The following is an 18703-nucleotide window of genomic DNA, read 5'->3' on the forward strand; positions in this document are numbered from 1 at the left end:
GGTGATGGTGGTGATGGTTGGTGATGGTTGGTGGTGGTGGTGGTGATGGTGGTGATGGTGGTGGTGATGGTTGGTGGTGGTGGTGGTGGTGATGGTGGTGATGGTTGGGGATGGTGGTGATGGTTGGTGATGGTTGTGATGGTGGTGGTGATGGTTGTGATGGTTGGTGATGGTGGTGATGGTTGGTGATGGTTGTGATGGTGGTGGTGATGGTGGTGATGGTGGTGATGGTGGAGATGGTTGGTGATGGTGGTGATGGTGATGATGGTGGTGATGATGGTGATGGTTGGTGGTGGTGGTGATGTTGGTGATGGTGGTGGTGGTGATGGTGGTGGTGGTGGTTGGTGGTGGTTGTGATGATACAGGGAGCTGTTCTCGCTGCATCACAACCCTCAACAGCAACAGCAACGACGACAAGAAGCCGCAGCGATCTGCCATGGAGCGAGCCGGCGGCGGTGGCGGCGGCGGCCGCGGCGGCGTCAGCGGAGGCGGCAGGAGGGCGGAGGACCGGCTCGCACGGCCGTCCGCGGGCCTCGGGGGCCGCTCCAGGCCGTCCGCGGGAGCCCCCCCGCAGAGCGGCGGCGGAGAGCGCCCCGGAGCGCGAGCTGGGGGGGGGGGGGCGGCGAGGGGGAGAGGGGCGGAGTGCGCCGGGAGAGCGAGAGCGGTGGACACGGGGCGTCACTCGTGGGACTCGCGAGAGCGGTGGGAGAGGCGGGCGTTTCGACGCCAGACGCACACGCCGAGGGAGAACGCCAGGAACCTAGGAGGAGAGGGGCTGCGCGCACACAGGGGGGGGTTGCAGTGGGAGGTTCGGGGGAGCGCGGGGGGGAGGGGGGGGGGAGACGGGACGGGGGGGGGAGGGAGGGCTCGGGGTGGTGGAGCCGGGTCACGGAGCGGCTGCGGCGGGTCACGAGGGGCGTGGGCGACGTGGGGCTGGCGAGTCCCTTCGGGAGCGGAGAGCGCGGGAGAGCGGGGACGGCCAGAGGGGGGGCTCGGCCCCCCGGGGGCCCCCCCTCAGCATGAGTCTCGTTTGGCGACTGCCTCGCGACGACGACGGGGGGTTGGTGGCCGTGAGAGCCGCAAGTTCCCCGTTCCCACGGCGGGTTCCCGAACTGTAGAGAGGAGGGGACGTCGTCAGCGGCCCGTTGATTATAACACTGGTCATGAACGCACTATCCTAAACATACAGCACCGTATTGTAACACTAAAGCAGTCACTGACTCGCAACGACTTGCAATCATAAGTGACAGAGTTAATTTCGGGTAAAATCAATGAAAATGGGGAATGCCGATAGCATCAAAATGAGATGTCTAAAACAGCTGCAAAAGTCCAGGCCAGAATTTTTTTTTTGTGTTGACCAGTGTCATCAATGCGTTATCCGCCCGAGTGTTGCCCTATCGCCAATGCGTTTATCTATATTTTGTTGACCAGTGTTATTGGTTGTTTATTGTTTATTGCTGTCGGTGATTTTCGTGTTCACGTTTAAGAGATTAAACGTCCCTTCAATAGCATGACAGTGACACGGGTGTCTCCTACGCGTGTGTGCGTTGTGTTTATTAAACGCAATAGACAGGAACACATTACGTCAAGCTACATTTCGATTTAAAGCTTTCGTGACTGCAGGGATTCATATTCTTGGTTCTTTCGGTAAACTCACGTAGAAGGGAAACAATTATTTTATTCTATGGGAACCTCATTTGCCAGTAAAAATATGATAATTGTTTTTTTACCCTTCTGGCAACAAAACTGACACCTTTTTACGAGGAGTCATGTTTGCATAAACCACAATAACTGCAGTCGTAATACAAACAAAAAACACAACTCTGATAATGTGCACTGTCCTTGAAGTTGATTGGTCCACACCCGAGACAGCTTTCCTTAGAGCCTAGTCTCACATGGTCCTTGAAGTTGATTGGTCCACACCCGAGACAGCTTTCCTTAGAGCCTAGTCTCACATGGGTTGGACCAGATGACGCCAAAAGGCGCAATACGACGCCGATCGTGGAGGAGGGGGCAGTGTCTCTGGGGACGCAGGCAACGAGGGCGCGCGCCAAAGACACAAAGACAAAGATCACCCGTGTAGCCTGCACAGGCTGTTGGGGCAAGTGCTGTTAGCGAGCACCTATAAGGCCGGAACGGTGGAGGAGGGGGTGGGAGGCCAGCACCACGCCCGGCCGCCTTTATCTCCCCAGTGGCGATGTTTACACACCGCACCAGGTACTCATTTGAGGCTGAGTCGACCCGGGGGAGGCGCAGTGCCGGTTCAGGTAATCGTCGCTGGTTTTGGCCGTGAGCGGGAATATAACTCGGGGATCCAGGTTCGTAGTGCAGCGCGCTAACCGCTGCACCACCACTCCTCGCCACACTGACACACACACTGACACACAGCCTGACACACACACTGACACACACTTTTTAGGACAAAAATACATTTAATTACCAATTGCTTAATGGTGCAATGCAATCATCTGACCCATAGGTGGCAGCCATCTCAAGCCAGAGGACGAGAGGACTCTAGCCGCCACGCATATAAAGGATTTATAGTGAAAAACTTTGTTTTTACGGGTTCTACTTGTTTTTTATTTGAAGCGTAAATTATAGGAGGCGGCTATTTTATCTCGCTCCGTGTCTCGCTCCGTCGTTATTGCCGATATCAACCGTGTGGCCGGCACGGACGAGGAACGCGAGCAGTGCGGTCCGCGTTGCGCGAGAGATGCCGACGAGAATTGGCAGCAGAAAGAACTCCGATTTGCCACGGCGTCGTCCGGGTTTTGTTTATTCGTTGCTCCTTCGTTCGTTCATCATCAAAATCACACTTTTGTGCGTGCAGAACGAGCGCCGCTTGAACCGAGAAGGGGCATTCAAGGGCACGTGGGAGTTGGCGTCTCTGTCACGTGGTACGCGTCACACGGTGTCTGCAACGTGACGAGTTTCTTCCGCTGCTGGAACTTCCCCTGGCTCGCCCGTCCAAGCTTCAATCTGACGTCGGGACGTTTCCAACAACAACAACACAAACACTCGGCGAGTCGGCGAGGGAGACGATGAAGGCGAGTTTACAAAGCGCCGCTCACCCTCATCCATCAGTCACCTGTGTGAGTGTTAGGTGTGTGTGAGTGTTAGGTGTGTGTGAGTGTTAGGTGTGTGTGAGTGTTAGGTGTGTGTGAGTGTTAGGTGTGTGTGAGTGTTAGGTGTGTGTGTTAGGTGTGTGTGAGTGTTAGGTGTGTGTGAGTGTTAGGTGTGTGTGAGTGTTAGGTGTGTGTTAGGTGTGTGTGAGTGTTAGGTGTGTGTGAGTGTTAGGTGTGTGTGAGTGTTAGGTGTGTGTGAGTGTTAGGTGTGTGTGAGTGTTAGGTGTGTGAGTGTTAGGGGTGTGTGTGAGTGTTAGGTGTGTGTGAGTGTGTGTGTTAGGTGTGTGTGTGTGTTAGGTGTGTGTGTGAGTGTTAGGTGTGTGTGAGTGTTAGGTGTGTGTGAGTGTTAGGTGTGTGAGTGTTAGGTGTGAGTGAGTGTTAGGTGTGTGTGAGTGTTAGGTGTGTGTGTGTGTTAGGTGTGTGTGAGTGTTAGGTGTGTGTGAGTGTTAGGTGTGTGTAGGAGTGTTAGGTGTGTGTGTGTAGGTGTAGTGTAGGGTGTGTGAGTGTTAGGTGTGTGAGTGTTAGGGGTGTGTGAGTGTTAGGTGTGTGGTGTGCGTGTTAGGTGTTGTGTGAGTGTTATGTGTGTGTTGGAGCTGTGGTGTGTGTGAGTGTTAGGTGTGTGTGAGTGTTAGGTGTGTGTAGGAGTCTGGTGTGCTGTGGAGTGTTAGGTGTGTGTGGGTTAGTGTGTGTGTTAGGGTGTGTGTGAGTGTAGGTGTGTGTGAGTGTTAGGTGTGTGTGGTGTTAGGTGTGTGTGAGTGTGGTGTGTGTTAGGTGTGTGTGAGTGTTAGTTGTGTGTGAGTGTTAGGTGTGTGTTATGTTAGGTGTGTGGAGTGTTAGGTGTTGTGTTGAGTGTGTGTGTGAGTGTTAGGGTGTGTGAGTGTAGGTGTTGTGAGTGTTAGGTGTGTGTGAGGGTAGGTGTGTGTGTGAGTGTTAGGTGTGTGAGTGTGTGTGTAGGTGTGTGTGGTGTTAGGTGTGGTGGTGTTAGGGTGTGTGAGTGTTAGGTGTGTGTGGTGTTAGTGGGGGTGAGTGTTAGTGTGTGAGTGTTAGGTGTGAGTTGAGGTTAGGTTGTGTGTGAGTGTTAGGTGTGTGTGTGTGTTAGGTGTGTGTGAGTGTTAGGTGTGTGTGAGTGTTAGGTGTGTGTGTGTAGGTGTGTGTGTGAGTGTTAGGTGTGTGTGAGTGTTAGGTGTGTGTGAGTGTTAGGTGTGTGTGAGTGTTAGGTGTGTGTGTTAGTGTGTGTGTGAGTGTTAGGTGTGTGTGAGTGTTAGGTGTGTGAGTGTTAGGGTGTGTGAGTGTTAGGTGTGTGTGAGTGTTAGTGGTGTGTGTGTGTTAGGTGGGTGTGAGTGTTAGGTGTGTGTGAGTGTTAGGTGTGTGTGAGTGTTAGGTGTGTGTGAGTGTTAGGTGTGTGTGAGTGTTAGGTGTGTGTGAGTGTTAGGTGTGAGTGAGTGTTAGGTGTGAGTGTTAGGTGTGTGTGTGTTAGGTGTGTGTGAGTGTTAGGTGTGTGTGAGTGTTAGGTGTGAGTGTAGGTGTGAGTGTTAGGTGTGTGTGAGTGTTAGGGTGTGTGAGTGTTAGGGGTGTGAGTGTTAGGTGTGTTGTTAGGTGTGTGTGAGTGTAGGTGTGTGTGAGTGTTAGGTGTGTGTGAGTGTAGGTGTGTGTGAGTGTTAGGTGTGTGTGTGTGTGTGAGTGTTAGGTGTGTGTGAGTGTTAGGTGTGTGTGAGTGTTAGGTTGTGTGTGAGTGTGTAGGGTGTGTGGAGTGTTAGGTGTGTGTTGAGTGTTAGGCTGTGTGTGAGTGTTAGGGTGTGTGTGAGTGTTAGGTGTGTGTAGGAGTCTGTGTGTGTGAGTCTTAGGTGTGTGTGTTAGGTGTGTGTAGGAGTCTGTGTGTGAGTGTTAGGTGTGTGTGAGTGTTAGGTGTGTGTGATTGTTAGGTGTGTGTGAGTGAGTGTTAGGTGTGTGTAGGAGTCTGTGTGTGTGTGTTAGGTGTGTGTGAGTGTTAGGTGTGTGTGTTAGGTGCTGTGTGAGTGTTAGGTGTGTGTAGCTGTGTGAGTGTGTAGGTGTGTGTGTGTGTAGGTCGTTGTGTGTAGGAGTCTGTGTGTGTGTGAGTGTTAGGTACTTTGTTGTTTGCGATCCAGAACAGAACATCCCGGTTGACACACCTGGAGGCATCATTACCACACGGCGATTCGCTCAGCTACCCCTGACGCAAATATCTGCGCTCAATCCACCACAGCGTCAAAGTGATACTCGCCTGTGCTCCGTCAATATCGACCCGTGTACGAAGGCAAATAAAATATTTCTATCGCGCCACATTGGATTAAAAAACACCGTCAGAAAAGATCGTGTTAACGGTTCAAAGAGAGTTTTTTTTATTGTCAAAACTTGTTTAAACAAATCAATACTGTAGCTATTCCAGGGAATTGCACATTCGAATTGAACGTTCTCATGCGCTGTATGCACCTGGTACCAGTTTACATGAAAGGCAGTGATTGCTACAAAATATAAAGCACATTGCAAAACGTACAGGTGGTTTTGGGCTCCGTATGCAAACTCAAACATTGGATATATTTTTTCCGAGTGGTTTATCCAGAAAAACAATTTCTGAAATTGTACTTTAAAGGTTTTTGGCTTTTAATCAAAGCTCAAGAATATCAACAGCCCTTTTTCAATCCACTCCAAGATGCAGGCAGTGACCAGACGGGTACTTCACCAGTGGTCAGCGCCCAAACAATCAGCAGTTCGGACGTCACCCTCAAACTCGGGTTTCTGAATCCACAGCACAATCACGTTCCTTCACAGTGGCCAGCTAGGAACTTGGTGGGGCAGAAAGCTCGCGGTCACGTGACGCACTTCAACCAATCCGGGAGCGTGCTACACGGTGGGAGGGGCTATGCACGACAGACAAATAATCCCTGGTGGGCAGTGGGGAACTGTTGTTCCTACCTGTAACAAAAATTAACTCGTAAAAACAAAGTTTTTCACTATAAATCCTTTATATGCATGGCGGCTAGAGTCCGCTCGTCCTCTGGCTTGAGATGGCTGCCACCTATGGGTAAGATGATTGTCTGGCAGCATTAAGCAATTGGTAATTAAATATTTTAAAAAATTCCTAAACAGTGTAAAATTTTGGAACAAAATGTTTTCACGAAAATAAATTGTCTCGCACAACGAGTCTGTGTGCAAAATGTCAGCTCGATTGGATGACGGGAAGTGGGTTAAAAAACGACCAAAACATTTGCACGGTCCTAAGCAAGCAAGCAAGTGAACTTAATATAAAGGATTTAAAAAAACCCACTGCATATATACGCTTAAGACAGTTCCATGAACACGAAGTGTAGACAGGTGTTGTTCTCTCTACATCTGCTACCAGCAGCAAAGTCTATAAAACTTTGCAGAATGGAACATGTCACAAATCAACTTTATTTAGGCATTTTTGGGGTTGTTATCAAGTAGGTTAGAGCAGACAGGCCCCGTACAACAATCTTCTGGAGTATGAGAACATCTGATTTTGCAAAAACCTTCCCACTTCGTGTTCATCCTTCCAAAAGATGCAGATTTGAAACGATCTTTGAACAGTCGAGCAAATGCAACACAACAAAAAAGCACATTGCTCTGAACATGGCTATCTCCTCTGCATGGAAACAAAACGTGTTGTATATTTCAACTCCAGATGACTTAAACGGCACGTTTTATCTTTAGGCGTGACTTTACCGAAAAAAACAAAGAATAATTCCTGCAGTCACGAAAGCTCCAAAATTAAGAAGGAACAAAACTGACAAGTCAGTCACTTCTTTCTTGGAAGAGACAAGTTCCTGCCTTGGGTAGTAAAGCCAAGATGCTGCTTTATATTTTATTGACTGCATTCTGTAAAAAAAAAAACTATGCAAGCAAGCTCAAAGGAATTTCGATTTAAAGCTTTCGTGACTGCAGGGATTCATCTTCTTGGTTCTTTCGGTAAAGTCACGTAGAATGGAAATAAAATAATAATAAATAAAAACAGACTCTGTCTTCTCGACAGACCTGTTCTTCACCTGAGGACGGCTGCTTGTGTTCTGGCCGAAACGTCGTTCTTTCGGTAAAGTCACGTAGAAGGGAAATAATAAAATAATACAAATAAAACATCATAAAATAATTCTCACGACGTTTCGGCCACAACGCAAGCAGCCGTCCTCAGGTGGAGAACAGGTCTGTCGACCGTGACTTTACTGAAAGAACCAAGAAGATGAATCCCTGCAGTCACGAAAGCTTTAAATCAAAAGACACCAGCTTATTTACCCCAAGGGCTTTTCATACAAAGTGCATCCCACGGCCCACACAACCTCCCACCATCATCCATCTATCGCTACCCCCCCTCCTCTCCTCACTCCAGCCCCTCTTCTTCTTCTTCGATGTCAGAGCATGAAGACAATTTTGGCATCTTACTCCTGGGCACCTCCAGGCTGCTACTGCCTCCCCAGCTGCCAGCACGAGGAAGGGCAACGGCTTGGCGAGCGTGCGCTCGCAAATTGTATTTGGCAATGCTGCTTTTGCGATACCGATTGCCGACAGAGGACAGATTCCTGCCAGAGGGCCGCAGCGCTGGGAACACTTTGGCACGGATGCCGTCCTTGGTGTCGATGCCGTCATCGTCGTCGTCTTCGGAGCTGAGGTGGACTGTCTCTTCACTGGACGAGCGCTGCAGCGTCGTCTCGCTGGAGATCGTGGTGGACACGCCATGCTCTTCGATTCCACTCAATAGCAGTCGCTTTTTGGCTTCTGGGACTCCCAGTTCATCCAAGTCCTAAAATCCAGCGAAATACAAAAAATATGCACACACACACACACCAACTTGTGTTCAGCGATACAACATTGATAATTGTTTTTTTACCCTTCTATCTGGCAACAAAACTGACACCTTTTTACAAGGAGTCATGTTTGCATAGACCGCAATACCTTGCAGTCATAATACAAACAAAAGACATAACTCTGATAATGTGCACTGTCCCTGAAGTTGATTGGTCCACACCCGAGACAAGTATTGTGGTCTATACAAACATGACTCCTTGTAAAAAGGTGTCAATTTTGTTGCCAGATAGAAGGGTAAAAAAACAATTATGATATTTTTACTGGCAAATGAGGTTCCCATAGTGTACGATACAACATTCTTCAAATTTCTGACGACGTGTATTCCTCAGAGTAATGTACAAAATCAGTCGGTAGTACTGGTAGGAACCACCTGGTTCCACCAGCCCACAGGGGATGATTGTGTCTGTCCGTCGTGCATCCAAAAATGGGAGGGGTGGGGCTGGGTGGGGAGGGGAGGGTGGGGAGGGGCTGGGTGGGGAGGGGAGGGTGGGGAGGGGCTGGGTGGGGAGGGTGGGGTGGGGCTGGGTGGGGAGGGGCTGGTCACCCCGTGGTGCCCTTATAAAACTCAACGTTTAACCTACTCACGACGGCTTGTGCCCGCCCTCACAGTTGGCCATTGACCGAGCAACCCAACGTTCCTACCCACTCCCTCCGCAGGAGGAATGTGTTTTTTTTGTACCCACTACTGGATCAGGACTCCTCAGTCTCCTCACTCGAGCTATGTGACCACGATCCATCTATCAACGACACACGAACTAATCTTCTCACAACTCGAATCTCTGTGGTGGTCATCCTCTTGGTGATGTGTGCTCTACTTTGGATGCCACTCCAACACCGGTCTTGTTTCCCAGCCACAATGCAGTCCAGTGATGTGCCCTTGCCCAAGCCCATCTACTTTTTTGCAGTTGTCAATGTTTCTTATTTGCATGTTTCGGTATCCACGTGTAATGGGTTCCGGAGACACTTGTAGAGGTAACTTCTTTATTACAATACAACACTCCAACAGTCCTGATACTCTGTTACAGCCTAGGTACACAGCCTAGATACACAGCCTAGGTACACAGCCTAGGTACACAGCCTAGGTACACAGCCTAGGTACACAGCCTAGGTACACAGCCTAGCGACACAGCCTAGGTACACAGCCTAGATACACAGCCTAGGTACACAGCCTAGCGACACAGCCTAGGTACACAGCCTAAATACACAGCCTAGCGACACAGCCTAGGTACACAGCCTAGGTACACAGCCTAGGTACACAGCCTAGGTACACTGCTCTGGCTACGCTCTGGGGTCCTCCGGCTACAACTACCCTAGGGGAGGCTACCTGACCCGACCCAGCCAAGGTGCGGGTCTGGACTCTGGCTTCCTCGGAACTCGCCCTCACAAGGACGTAGAGCCGGGAGTCCCAGAGTCCCACCACTGGCCCTCACAGCGCCCCGGCCCTTACAAGGACAAGCGGGACGAGGGGGTACAGGGTCCTAAGCTGGCTGGCTGGCGGGTCTTGACCTGCGACTGGCCCCAATCGGCCAGGGAGCTGCCCTTTTATGCCTCGTGCCCAACGAGGGGTGGGGTTGTGTGTGCCTCCAGATATCCCACAGAGCGCACACAGCCCCCCCCCCCCCCCGTTGGTGGCGCCAAGGGGTTTAACTGTCTGGGGTGCCTGGGATCCTAGCGCCTGGCGCCAAGGGCTTCTCTGCCTAGGGTCCCAGAGCCCCCTCTTGTGGCACGACAATCCTCACTACTCACCACTCACCCTCACCACTCACCCTCACCACTCACACTCACCCCTCTCCCTCACCACTCACCCCTCTCCCTCACCACTCACGCTCACCACTCACCCTCACCACTCACCACTCACCCACACACGTATTAACTCTTTACAAGTTTAATTCCAACCTTCCATCTTCTCCAAGCTTCTTTGTGCATTTTTTATGTTGCAGAAAAACTTGCACAACTTAAAAATAAATCCCAATCCTGTAAACGTTAAAAAACACGCGTAGTTTGCATGGAAGCGTCCGTAGGAACTTGCCTGTAGAGTAACGTCCATCAGCTGTTGGACACTCGACAATCCACGTGAAGTGAAATTCTCCAAAAACTCCAAGCAGTCGATTTGTTTCAGGAAGCTTGAGACACGAAAAAAACAACAACACACAAGGCTCCAAAATGTTAATACCAAATACAAGAAGCACGAACAAGTACTTTGTACGGCTGTATTACATTAACTTGCACATTTTTACTCCGTCAACATTGCGATTAGAAATAACATGTGAAGCAACACTTACATTGCTTGTACTGTATATCCCTATGGAAAATAATGACATTTTTTATTGGAAATCCAAGTGCAAAAATCAGCCCAAACTGCATTACGAACTTTGCGTTTCGATTTAAAGCTTTCGTGACTGCAGGGATTCATCTTCTTGGTTCTTTCGGTAAAGTCACGTAGAAGGGAAGTAATAAAATAATAAAAATAAAACATAATAAAATAATTCTCACGACGTTACGGCTGCTTGCGTTGTGGCTGAAACGTCGTGAGAATTATTTTATCATGTATATTATATTATTTTATTATGTTTTATATTTATTATTCTATTACTTCTCTTCTACGTGGTGACTTTACCGAAAGAACCAAGAAGATGAATCCCTGCAGTCACGAAAGCTTTAAATCGAAAAATGACGACGATGTTTAAAGGTGGCGACGATGATGCACCTAAAGGGCACTTACTTGTAAAGAGCGTTGCCAGGCTTGCCGCTGTCCGGCAGGGTTCCAAGCCGGGCCCGTGGGTTGTCTCCGTCCGGTGGCCGTGGGGGACCATTGGATCCACTCGCTTCACCCGTCACAACATCCTGTGCAACGCCTGCAACCAGTGGATGAGCATTCGCAATAAAACCATTTACACCTCAAGACATATACGAGTAATATTGAATTCATCCTCTTGGTTCTTTCGGTAAAGTCATCACGTAGAAGGGAAGTAATAAAATAATAAAACATCATAAAATAATTCTAACGACGTTTCGGCCACAACGCAAGCAGCCGTCTTCAGGTGGAGAACAGAGCTGTCGGAAAGACAGCGTCTGACAGACCTGTTCTTCACCTGAGGACGGCTGCTTGCGTTGTGGCCGAAACGTCGTGAGAATTATTTAATGTTTAATTTGTATTATTTTATTACTTCCCTTCTACGTGACGACTACCGAAAGAACCAAGAAGACTGCGTATCACTTTGTGGCAAATTGTGTCACGTCTTTCAATTCTACCGCGTGCCGCCACGTTCCGTGCAGAGAAATGTGCTGTGCCGAGCAGGGAGAGCTTGCGTCACCTGATGAGGAACCTTCGCCGGCACTGGAGGGTCCCTGGCTGCCGGCCAAGACTTCCTGTGAACACTCGCTGCCGTGTCGGCTGAGGTTGAACGGCCTTCCACGCAATTCCGTCACGTATCTGGGAGGGAGAAAAAACCCAAAAAATTAACCCTCTTGATGTGCAAATTATTTTGTCAAGGCGCCCTTCCCCCCCCTTCCAACCCAGCGTATATACATGCTCCAAGCGCGTGTGCTGTTTCATTCAGACGCTGTCGCCTCGACAGACCTGGTTTTCACCTGAGGACGGCTGCTTGCGTTGTGGCCGAAACGTCGTGAGAATTATTTTATTATTTTTCTTTTTATCTTTTTATTACTTCCCTTCTGTTGCTACCATTTAATTACAGCAGCAATCGGGAACTTCTCTCGTACGAGCAGCGATTGTCTATTTCGTGTTCACGTACTGTTGTTGCTGCAGGTTGCGCAACACATTGACATCCGTGGGCAGCGTTCGGATCAGCTCCAGGTTTTCCTTGATTTTCTTTAATATTTCAAAATGTTCTCTCCCGTGCACCTACATACATACAGACCGCAGAGCAAATTCTTTAAAACATCAAATGCTTATTGTGACATGTTATTGCGAGGAATTTAAACGAAAGCAGGTAACTTACGAGGAGGCGAAATATGTCTTCTTGGTCGGATGGCCAATTGCTGCCGCAGTTGCTTGCAGTCATCAGCATGTCGTACACCACTTTCACGCAGCCTGAGGATTTGGTTAAGTGGCAAAAAGCGGACAGGTAAGGCGAGTACACGCAGGGACAATTTCTTTCAGAATAATACATTGAAATGATGTCATCATGGGACCTCCTTTGCCAGTAGCAAAATATACCAATAGGGTTTTTTCCCCTTTTTTTTTTCTGGCAACAAAACTGACACCTTTTGTAACGAATCATGCTTACATTAACCACAATACCTGCAGTCAAATGCAAACAAAAAACACAACTCTGATAATTTATGCATTGTCTTTGAAACGGATTGGTCCACACCAGAGACAGCTTTCTTTAGAGCTTAGTCTCATATGGTGTTCGACCAGATGACGCCAAAAGGCGTCATCATGGGACCTCCTTTGCCAGTACCAAAATATACTCATAGGGGTTTTCACCTTTTTTCTGGCAACAAAACTGACACCTTTTGCAAGGAATCATGCTTACAATAACCACAATACTTGGCGTCATCTGGTCGAAAACCATATGAGACGAGACTCTAAAGAAAGCTGTCTCTGGTGTGGACCAATCAGTTTCAAAGACAATGCATACATTATCAGAGTTGTGTTTATTGTTTGCATTTGACTGCAGGTATTGTGGTTAATGTAAGCATGATTCCTTGCAAAAGGTGTCAGTTTTGTTGCCATAAAAAAGGGGAAAACCCCTATTAGTGAAATTATATAATTTACAAACACCTCAAATATGTCTTAATAGCTAGACAGCACGTGTGTGTGAACAAGGGGCAGTCAAAGTGATCACCTTGGGAGCTTGGATCAGAAGCCGCCTCTCCACTCGCTCGCTGACTGCTGCCAGAAGACACCTTAGGCACTTGTGGGGTGTGCTTAACTGGCTGAGCCTGTGGAGACTGACAAGTCTGGGTTGCTGCCTCTGCCAAGGCAGGAGGATACTGTCGCACAGACTGAGCTGCATTCTGCCTGGTGTGTGAAGGAGCCTTCCAATTGTTTGGAGACTGCTGCTGCTGTTGCAGCTCCTCACCGTCCTGATGCATGCACTGCTCGTCCATTTTGATATCTTCGAGATTTGAAGCTTTCGCGACTGCAAGGATTCATACTCGGTAAAGTCACGTAGGTAAAAAATGAAATTAAAATAAAAGAATAAAAATCACAAATCCTGCATAATGCCCGGGCATAATTAGTACTATTCACATACCTGCATTTCCCATATCCCCTCCCTTTGATGCTGCTAATCCTGCATAATGCCCGGGCATAAGTAGTACTAATCACATTCCTGCATTTCCCATATCCCCTCCCTTGGATGCTGCTAATCCTGCATAATGCACGGGCACAAGTAGTACTAATCACATACCTGCATTTCCCATAAATATGCTAAATTCCTCTTGATATGCAAATTATTTTGTCGAAGCGCCTTTTCCCCCCCCTCCCAACCCAGCTTATATATATATGCTCCAAGCTCGTGTGCTGTTTCATTCAGACGCTGTCTCCCCGACAGACCTGGTTTTCACCTGAGGACGGCTGCTTGCGTTGTGGCCGAAACGTCGTGAGAATTATTTTATGTTTTATTTTTATTATTTTATTACTTCCCTTCTACGTGATGACTTTACCGAAAGAACCAAGAAGAAGAGAAAAATCACAACGTTTCGGAAGCAACACAAGCTTCCGTCTTCAGGTGATACAGATATTTGGCTGTGACAGTTTCACCTGAAGACGGAAGCTTGTGTTGCTTCCGAAACGTCGTGATTTTTATTATTTTATTTTTATTAATTTTTATTTCATTTTTTCACCTACATTTTTACATCTCTCCCCGGCGAAGCACACACTCTTGTCTCGCAGCAGAATCGGCCCAGTACCTGGCCACTAAAACAAATGGCCAGAAAACAAATGCATTAACACTATTTTTTTATGGGCAGCCATTGTAAGGCATGTCTTTACTTAACCAACCAAAAGAGAATTTCAAGAAATTACAGGAAAAGATAAAATAGTTTTAAAACATTACAATGTCTCTTCAACCACGACTATAGAGACATGGTAATCGCAATAATTGTACACTTAGACATTTTCAATGTTCAGCCCTATAAAACTGGCAGCAGACATTGTATGTAGCTAGGGTTCTCAAGTTTCGTACACAACAGGATAAACTCCACACCCTCGAAATGGCATTGCTGTTGCATTAGCATCTGTGCCACCCATTCACTAGACTGACCAGTGGCATTGTAGCTAGGTAAATACAACTCTCACAGCAACTGTCATCATCAGAGGCATTAGCGATCCGATTAAAATTCTCACGGCGTTTCGACTGCAACACAAGCAATCATCATCAGGTGTGAAATCCACGGCAAGAAAATTTGAAAAAAATTAACCCGTAAAAACAAAGTTTTTCACTATAAATCCTTTATATGCGTGGCATCGGTTTTATTTTATTATTCATTTCTGTTTTTCTTGAGTAAGAGTTTCATTTTTATCACATTGGTATTTTAAATTAAATATGAAAAAAAAAATTCCTAAAAAGTTGAAAATTTTGGAAAAAAAATTTCACGAAAATAAATTGTCACGCACAACGAGTCTGTGTGCAAAATGTCAGCTCGATTGGATCACGGGAAGTGGGTTAAAAAACGACCGAAAGATTTGCACGGTCGTAAGCGCGCAAGCAAGTGAACTTAATATAAAGGATTTAAAAAGCAATCACAGGTAACGTTACTCAGAGTTAAATGAGCAAAAGGCAAACATCTATGAATCATCGTGGCCAGTCGAGCTTGCCACTCACTCTTAGCTAAATAAATGACAATCTCCAACGATACTAAGAGGTTCATCTTCTTGGTTCTTTCAGTAAAGTCACGTAGAAGGGAAATAATAAAATAATAAAAATAAAACATAATAAAATATGATTTTATTATGTTTTATTGTATTACTTCCCTTCTACGTGATGACTTTACCGAAAGAACCAAGAAGATGAATCCCTGCAGTCACGAAAGCTTTAAATCTAGAATTAATGTATGCACTGTCCTTAAATTAAACACAATTGCATTTTTAAAAAATCAAATAAAACCCGAGTCAACTCACGTGATACACGCGATTTGTAATTGAATGAGCACGTTGCTTAATTAATTGGCCTCAGGTCAACCCCTCAGGCTAATTAACAGCTGACATAATTAACGACGTCTTAATTGGCCCGCTACTAATTAACAGCTGACCTAATTAACGACTCAATTTGGCGGATTATTTCAACGAGAGATAATTAAATATCGTAGTGAACGCGTTGAACTTTAACAAGCACGGGTTGATCATCATCATTATTATTATTATTCTATTTTATTTGTCGAGATTTTTTGTTTACTAATCTTGGAGCTCACTCACAACTCACCCTCACCACTCACCCTCACCCCTCACCACTCTCTCACCACTCACCCTCACCACCCACCACTCACCCTCACCACTCTCTCACCACTCACCCTCACCACCCACCACTCACCCTCACCACTCACGCTCACCACTCACGCTCACCACTCACCCTCACCACTCACCCTCACCACTCACCCTCACCACTCACCCCTCACCACTCACTCTCACCACTAACCACTCTCTCACCACTAACCCTCACCACTAACCCTCACCACTCACCCTCACCACTCTCTCACCACTAACCCTCACCACTAACCCTCACCACTCACCCTCACCAATCACGCTCACCACTCACCCTCACCACTCACCCTCACCAATCACCCTCACCAATCACGCTCACCACTCACCCTCACCACTCACCCTCACCACTCCAATCGTCGCAGATGCAATTATTCCTTTAAAAGAGGAGTGGTGCTGGTGGTGGAGGGAGGTAGGGGAGGACCACCCACTCACCTTCAGATACTTTCCCCGCAACTTCACGGCAGCGGGGCTCGCAATGCTCACAACAGGTCGCTGCTGTCGGCAGGCAACGCAGCAGCAGCTGTAGTAGCAGCAGCAGCAGCAACAGCAGCAGCAGCAGCAGCAGCAGCAGCAGCAACAGCAGCAGCAGCAACAGCAGCAGCAGCAACAGCAGCAGCAGCAACAGCAGCAGCAGCAACAGCAGCAGCAGCAACAGCAGCAGCAGCAACAGCAGCAGCAGCAACAGCAGCAGCAGCAACAGCAGCAGCAGCAGTAACAGCTGTAGCTACAGCAGCAGCTGCTACAGCGTCTCGGCCTCGACTTGTGTAGCCCCTCCCCCTCTCGAGTCACATGACGTCATCCGTCCCTACGCGGACGCGCTCATTGGCTACAGGATGCGCGTGCATGACGTCATCACCCAGTGGGGAGTTCGCCGATTGGCTTACGTGGCAATGGAGGGGTGGGGGGGGGATTTTGTTGTGTGGCGACGTCACCCCCACGGCGGACCAATCGGAAGAGCGGAAAATTCTCGAGGGGGCGTGGCCCCCACGGAGGAGGACCAATGAGACGCGCGTATCGATTTTCTCTGCACGTGACTTCGGGTCAGAGGTCACGTGGTGTTAATGGCGACGTGGAAACTCTCCACACGTGACCTCCTCTTCCTCCACCTCGCCACGTGCAGCCACGGTGAGTGGTGGTGCAGTGGTTAGCGCACTGTGTGTGTGTGGGGAGTGGTGGTGCAGTGGTTAGCGCACTGTGTGTGTGTGGGGAGTGGTGGTGCAGTGGTTAGCGCACTGTGTGTGTGTGGGGAGTGGTGGTGCAGTGGTTAGCGCACTGTGTGTGTGTGGGGAGTGGTGGTGCAGTGGTTAGCGCACTGTGTGTGAGTGGTGGTGCAGTGGTTAGCGCACTGTGTGTGTGGGGGGAGTGGTGGTGCAGTGGTTAGCGCACTGTGTGTGTGGGGAGTGGTGGTGCACTGGTTAGCGCACTGTGTGTGAGTGAGTGGTGGTGCAGTGGTTAGCGCACTGTGTGTGTGTGGGGGGAGTGGTGGTGCAGTGGTTAGCGCACTGTGTGAGTGGTGGTGCAGTGGTTAGCGCACTGTGTGTGAGTGTTGTTTTCCCATCTGCCCAGTTGCGCCGTATCTACTGAATGTGCGTTTGGAGTCTCAGACCTCCTGGCGACGCTTTGCTGGGACCCCGTTGAAGTGGCTCCTGTGGGGGGTGGAGGAGAGAGACCCCCACCTGTTGACCCTTCAAGCATCAACTCCACCACCACCACCAACTCAACGTTCCTGAATGTCACCTACAGAGTTCAGAGCAAACTGTGAGATGCTCACTCACTCACTCAGCCACTCACCCATTAAGTCACTCACTCACCAACCCACTCGCTCACCAACCAACCCACTCACTCACCAACCCACTCACCAACCAACCCACTCACTCACCCGCCAACCCACTCACTCAGCCACTCACTCACTCAGCCACTCACTCAGGCACTCACCCATTAATTCACTCACTCGTCAACCCACTCACGAACCCACTCACCCACCAACCCACTCACCCACTCACTCACCCACTCACTCACCGACCCACTTACTCACCAACCCACTCACCCACCCACTAACCCACTCACCACACTCACCAACCCACTCACTCACCAACCCACTCACTCACTCAGCCACTCACTCACCCACCAACCCACTCACCTACCAACCCACTCACTCACTCAGCCACTCACTCACTCAGCCACTCACTCAGCCACTCACTCAGCCACTCACTCATTAATTCACTCACTCACCAACCCACTCACTCACCCACCAACCCACTCACCCACCAACCCACTCACTCACTCACCAACCCACCCACCCACCAACCCACTCACCCACTCTCTCCTCACCACCCTCACCACTGCTCCCTGTGTCTCTGTCTGCGCAGCTTCAGACGCGCCCTCTGGCAGACCGTCTGTGCTGCCACCAAAGACACGTGCTGCGACGTCTCTTCAGCGCTGGACGATGCCGGTGGCCGCTATCTCCTCCGCGTGAGATTCTCCGTCTCGTCCTCACCACCGCTGTCCTCACCCTGGGTCGCGCTTGAGGTCGTGCCCTTGAGGGAGAGTGAGTGTCACGAGATTGTGCATATGCCTACGTCTCTGTGTGTGTTTCTCTGTGTGTGTGTGTGTGTGTCTCTGTGTGTGTGTCTCTCTGTGTATGTGTGTGTGTCTCTCTGTATATGTGTGTGTGTGTCTCTGTGTCTCTGTGTGTGTGTCCTCTCTCTGTGTGTCTCTGTGTGTATCTGTGTGTGTCTCTGTGTGTGTGTGTTTCTGTGTGTGTGTGTCTCTATGTGTGTCTCTGTGTCTCTGTGTGTGTGTGTCTCTGTGTGTGTCTGTGTGTGTCTCTGTGTATGTGTGTCTCTCTGTGTGTGTGTGTCTCTGTGTGTATCTGTGTGTGTCTCTGTGTGTGCCTCTCTCTGTGTGTGTGTCTTTGTGTTTGTGTCTGTGTGTGTGTGTCTCTGTGTGTGTGTCTCTCCCGGTTGGAAACATTTAGGCTGGCCTGCCTACGATCCATCCTGGGTTTAACCAGGTTGGATTGTGTGAGGAGCTCACAAATCCTTGAAATATCTGGGCAAAGTTCCCATCGGTGAGCTCCTCCGGAGACCATGTCTCTGTGTGTGTGTGTCCTCTGTGTGTGTGTCTCTGTGTGTGTGTAGGTGTCTGTGGGTTTCTGTGTATGTCTGTGACTCTTTTTGCCTGTGAGTGTGTTTCGGCTCACAGGGGGAGATCATACAAACTCCACTCACTCACTCTGTAGAACAGGGGTAGATCATACAAACTACACTCACTCACTCTGTAGAACAGG

At 48.9% G+C, this 18703-nt stretch overlaps 1 protein-coding gene across 1 annotated transcript; it reads right to left on the reverse strand.

Annotated features, from left to right (window-relative positions):
• Positions 1 to 678: 678 nt before the first annotated feature.
• Positions 679 to 16173, reverse strand: LOC133362792 (uncharacterized). The gene is made up of 9 exons (XM_061581738.1): positions 15847 to 16173; positions 13013 to 13072; positions 11924 to 12015; positions 11717 to 11826; positions 11276 to 11394; positions 10684 to 10816; positions 9991 to 10084; positions 7523 to 7896; positions 679 to 775 (listed from the first exon to the last, which is right to left on the reverse strand). The coding sequence occupies exons 2-9, from the start codon at positions 13038 to 13040 to the stop codon at positions 679 to 681; spliced, it is 1047 nt and encodes a 348-aa protein (XP_061437722.1). The 5' UTR covers positions 13041 to 13072; positions 15847 to 16173.
• Between the last annotated feature and the right edge of the window lie 2530 nt (positions 16174 to 18703).

This window comes from Lethenteron reissneri, unplaced genomic scaffold (assembly GCF_015708825.2).
Source record: "Lethenteron reissneri isolate LAM-NWPU_2019-01 unplaced genomic scaffold, ASM1570882v1 scaffold_1620, whole genome shotgun sequence".
In the NCBI taxonomy this organism is placed as follows: Eukaryota; Metazoa; Chordata; class Hyperoartia; order Petromyzontiformes; family Petromyzontidae; genus Lethenteron; species Lethenteron reissneri.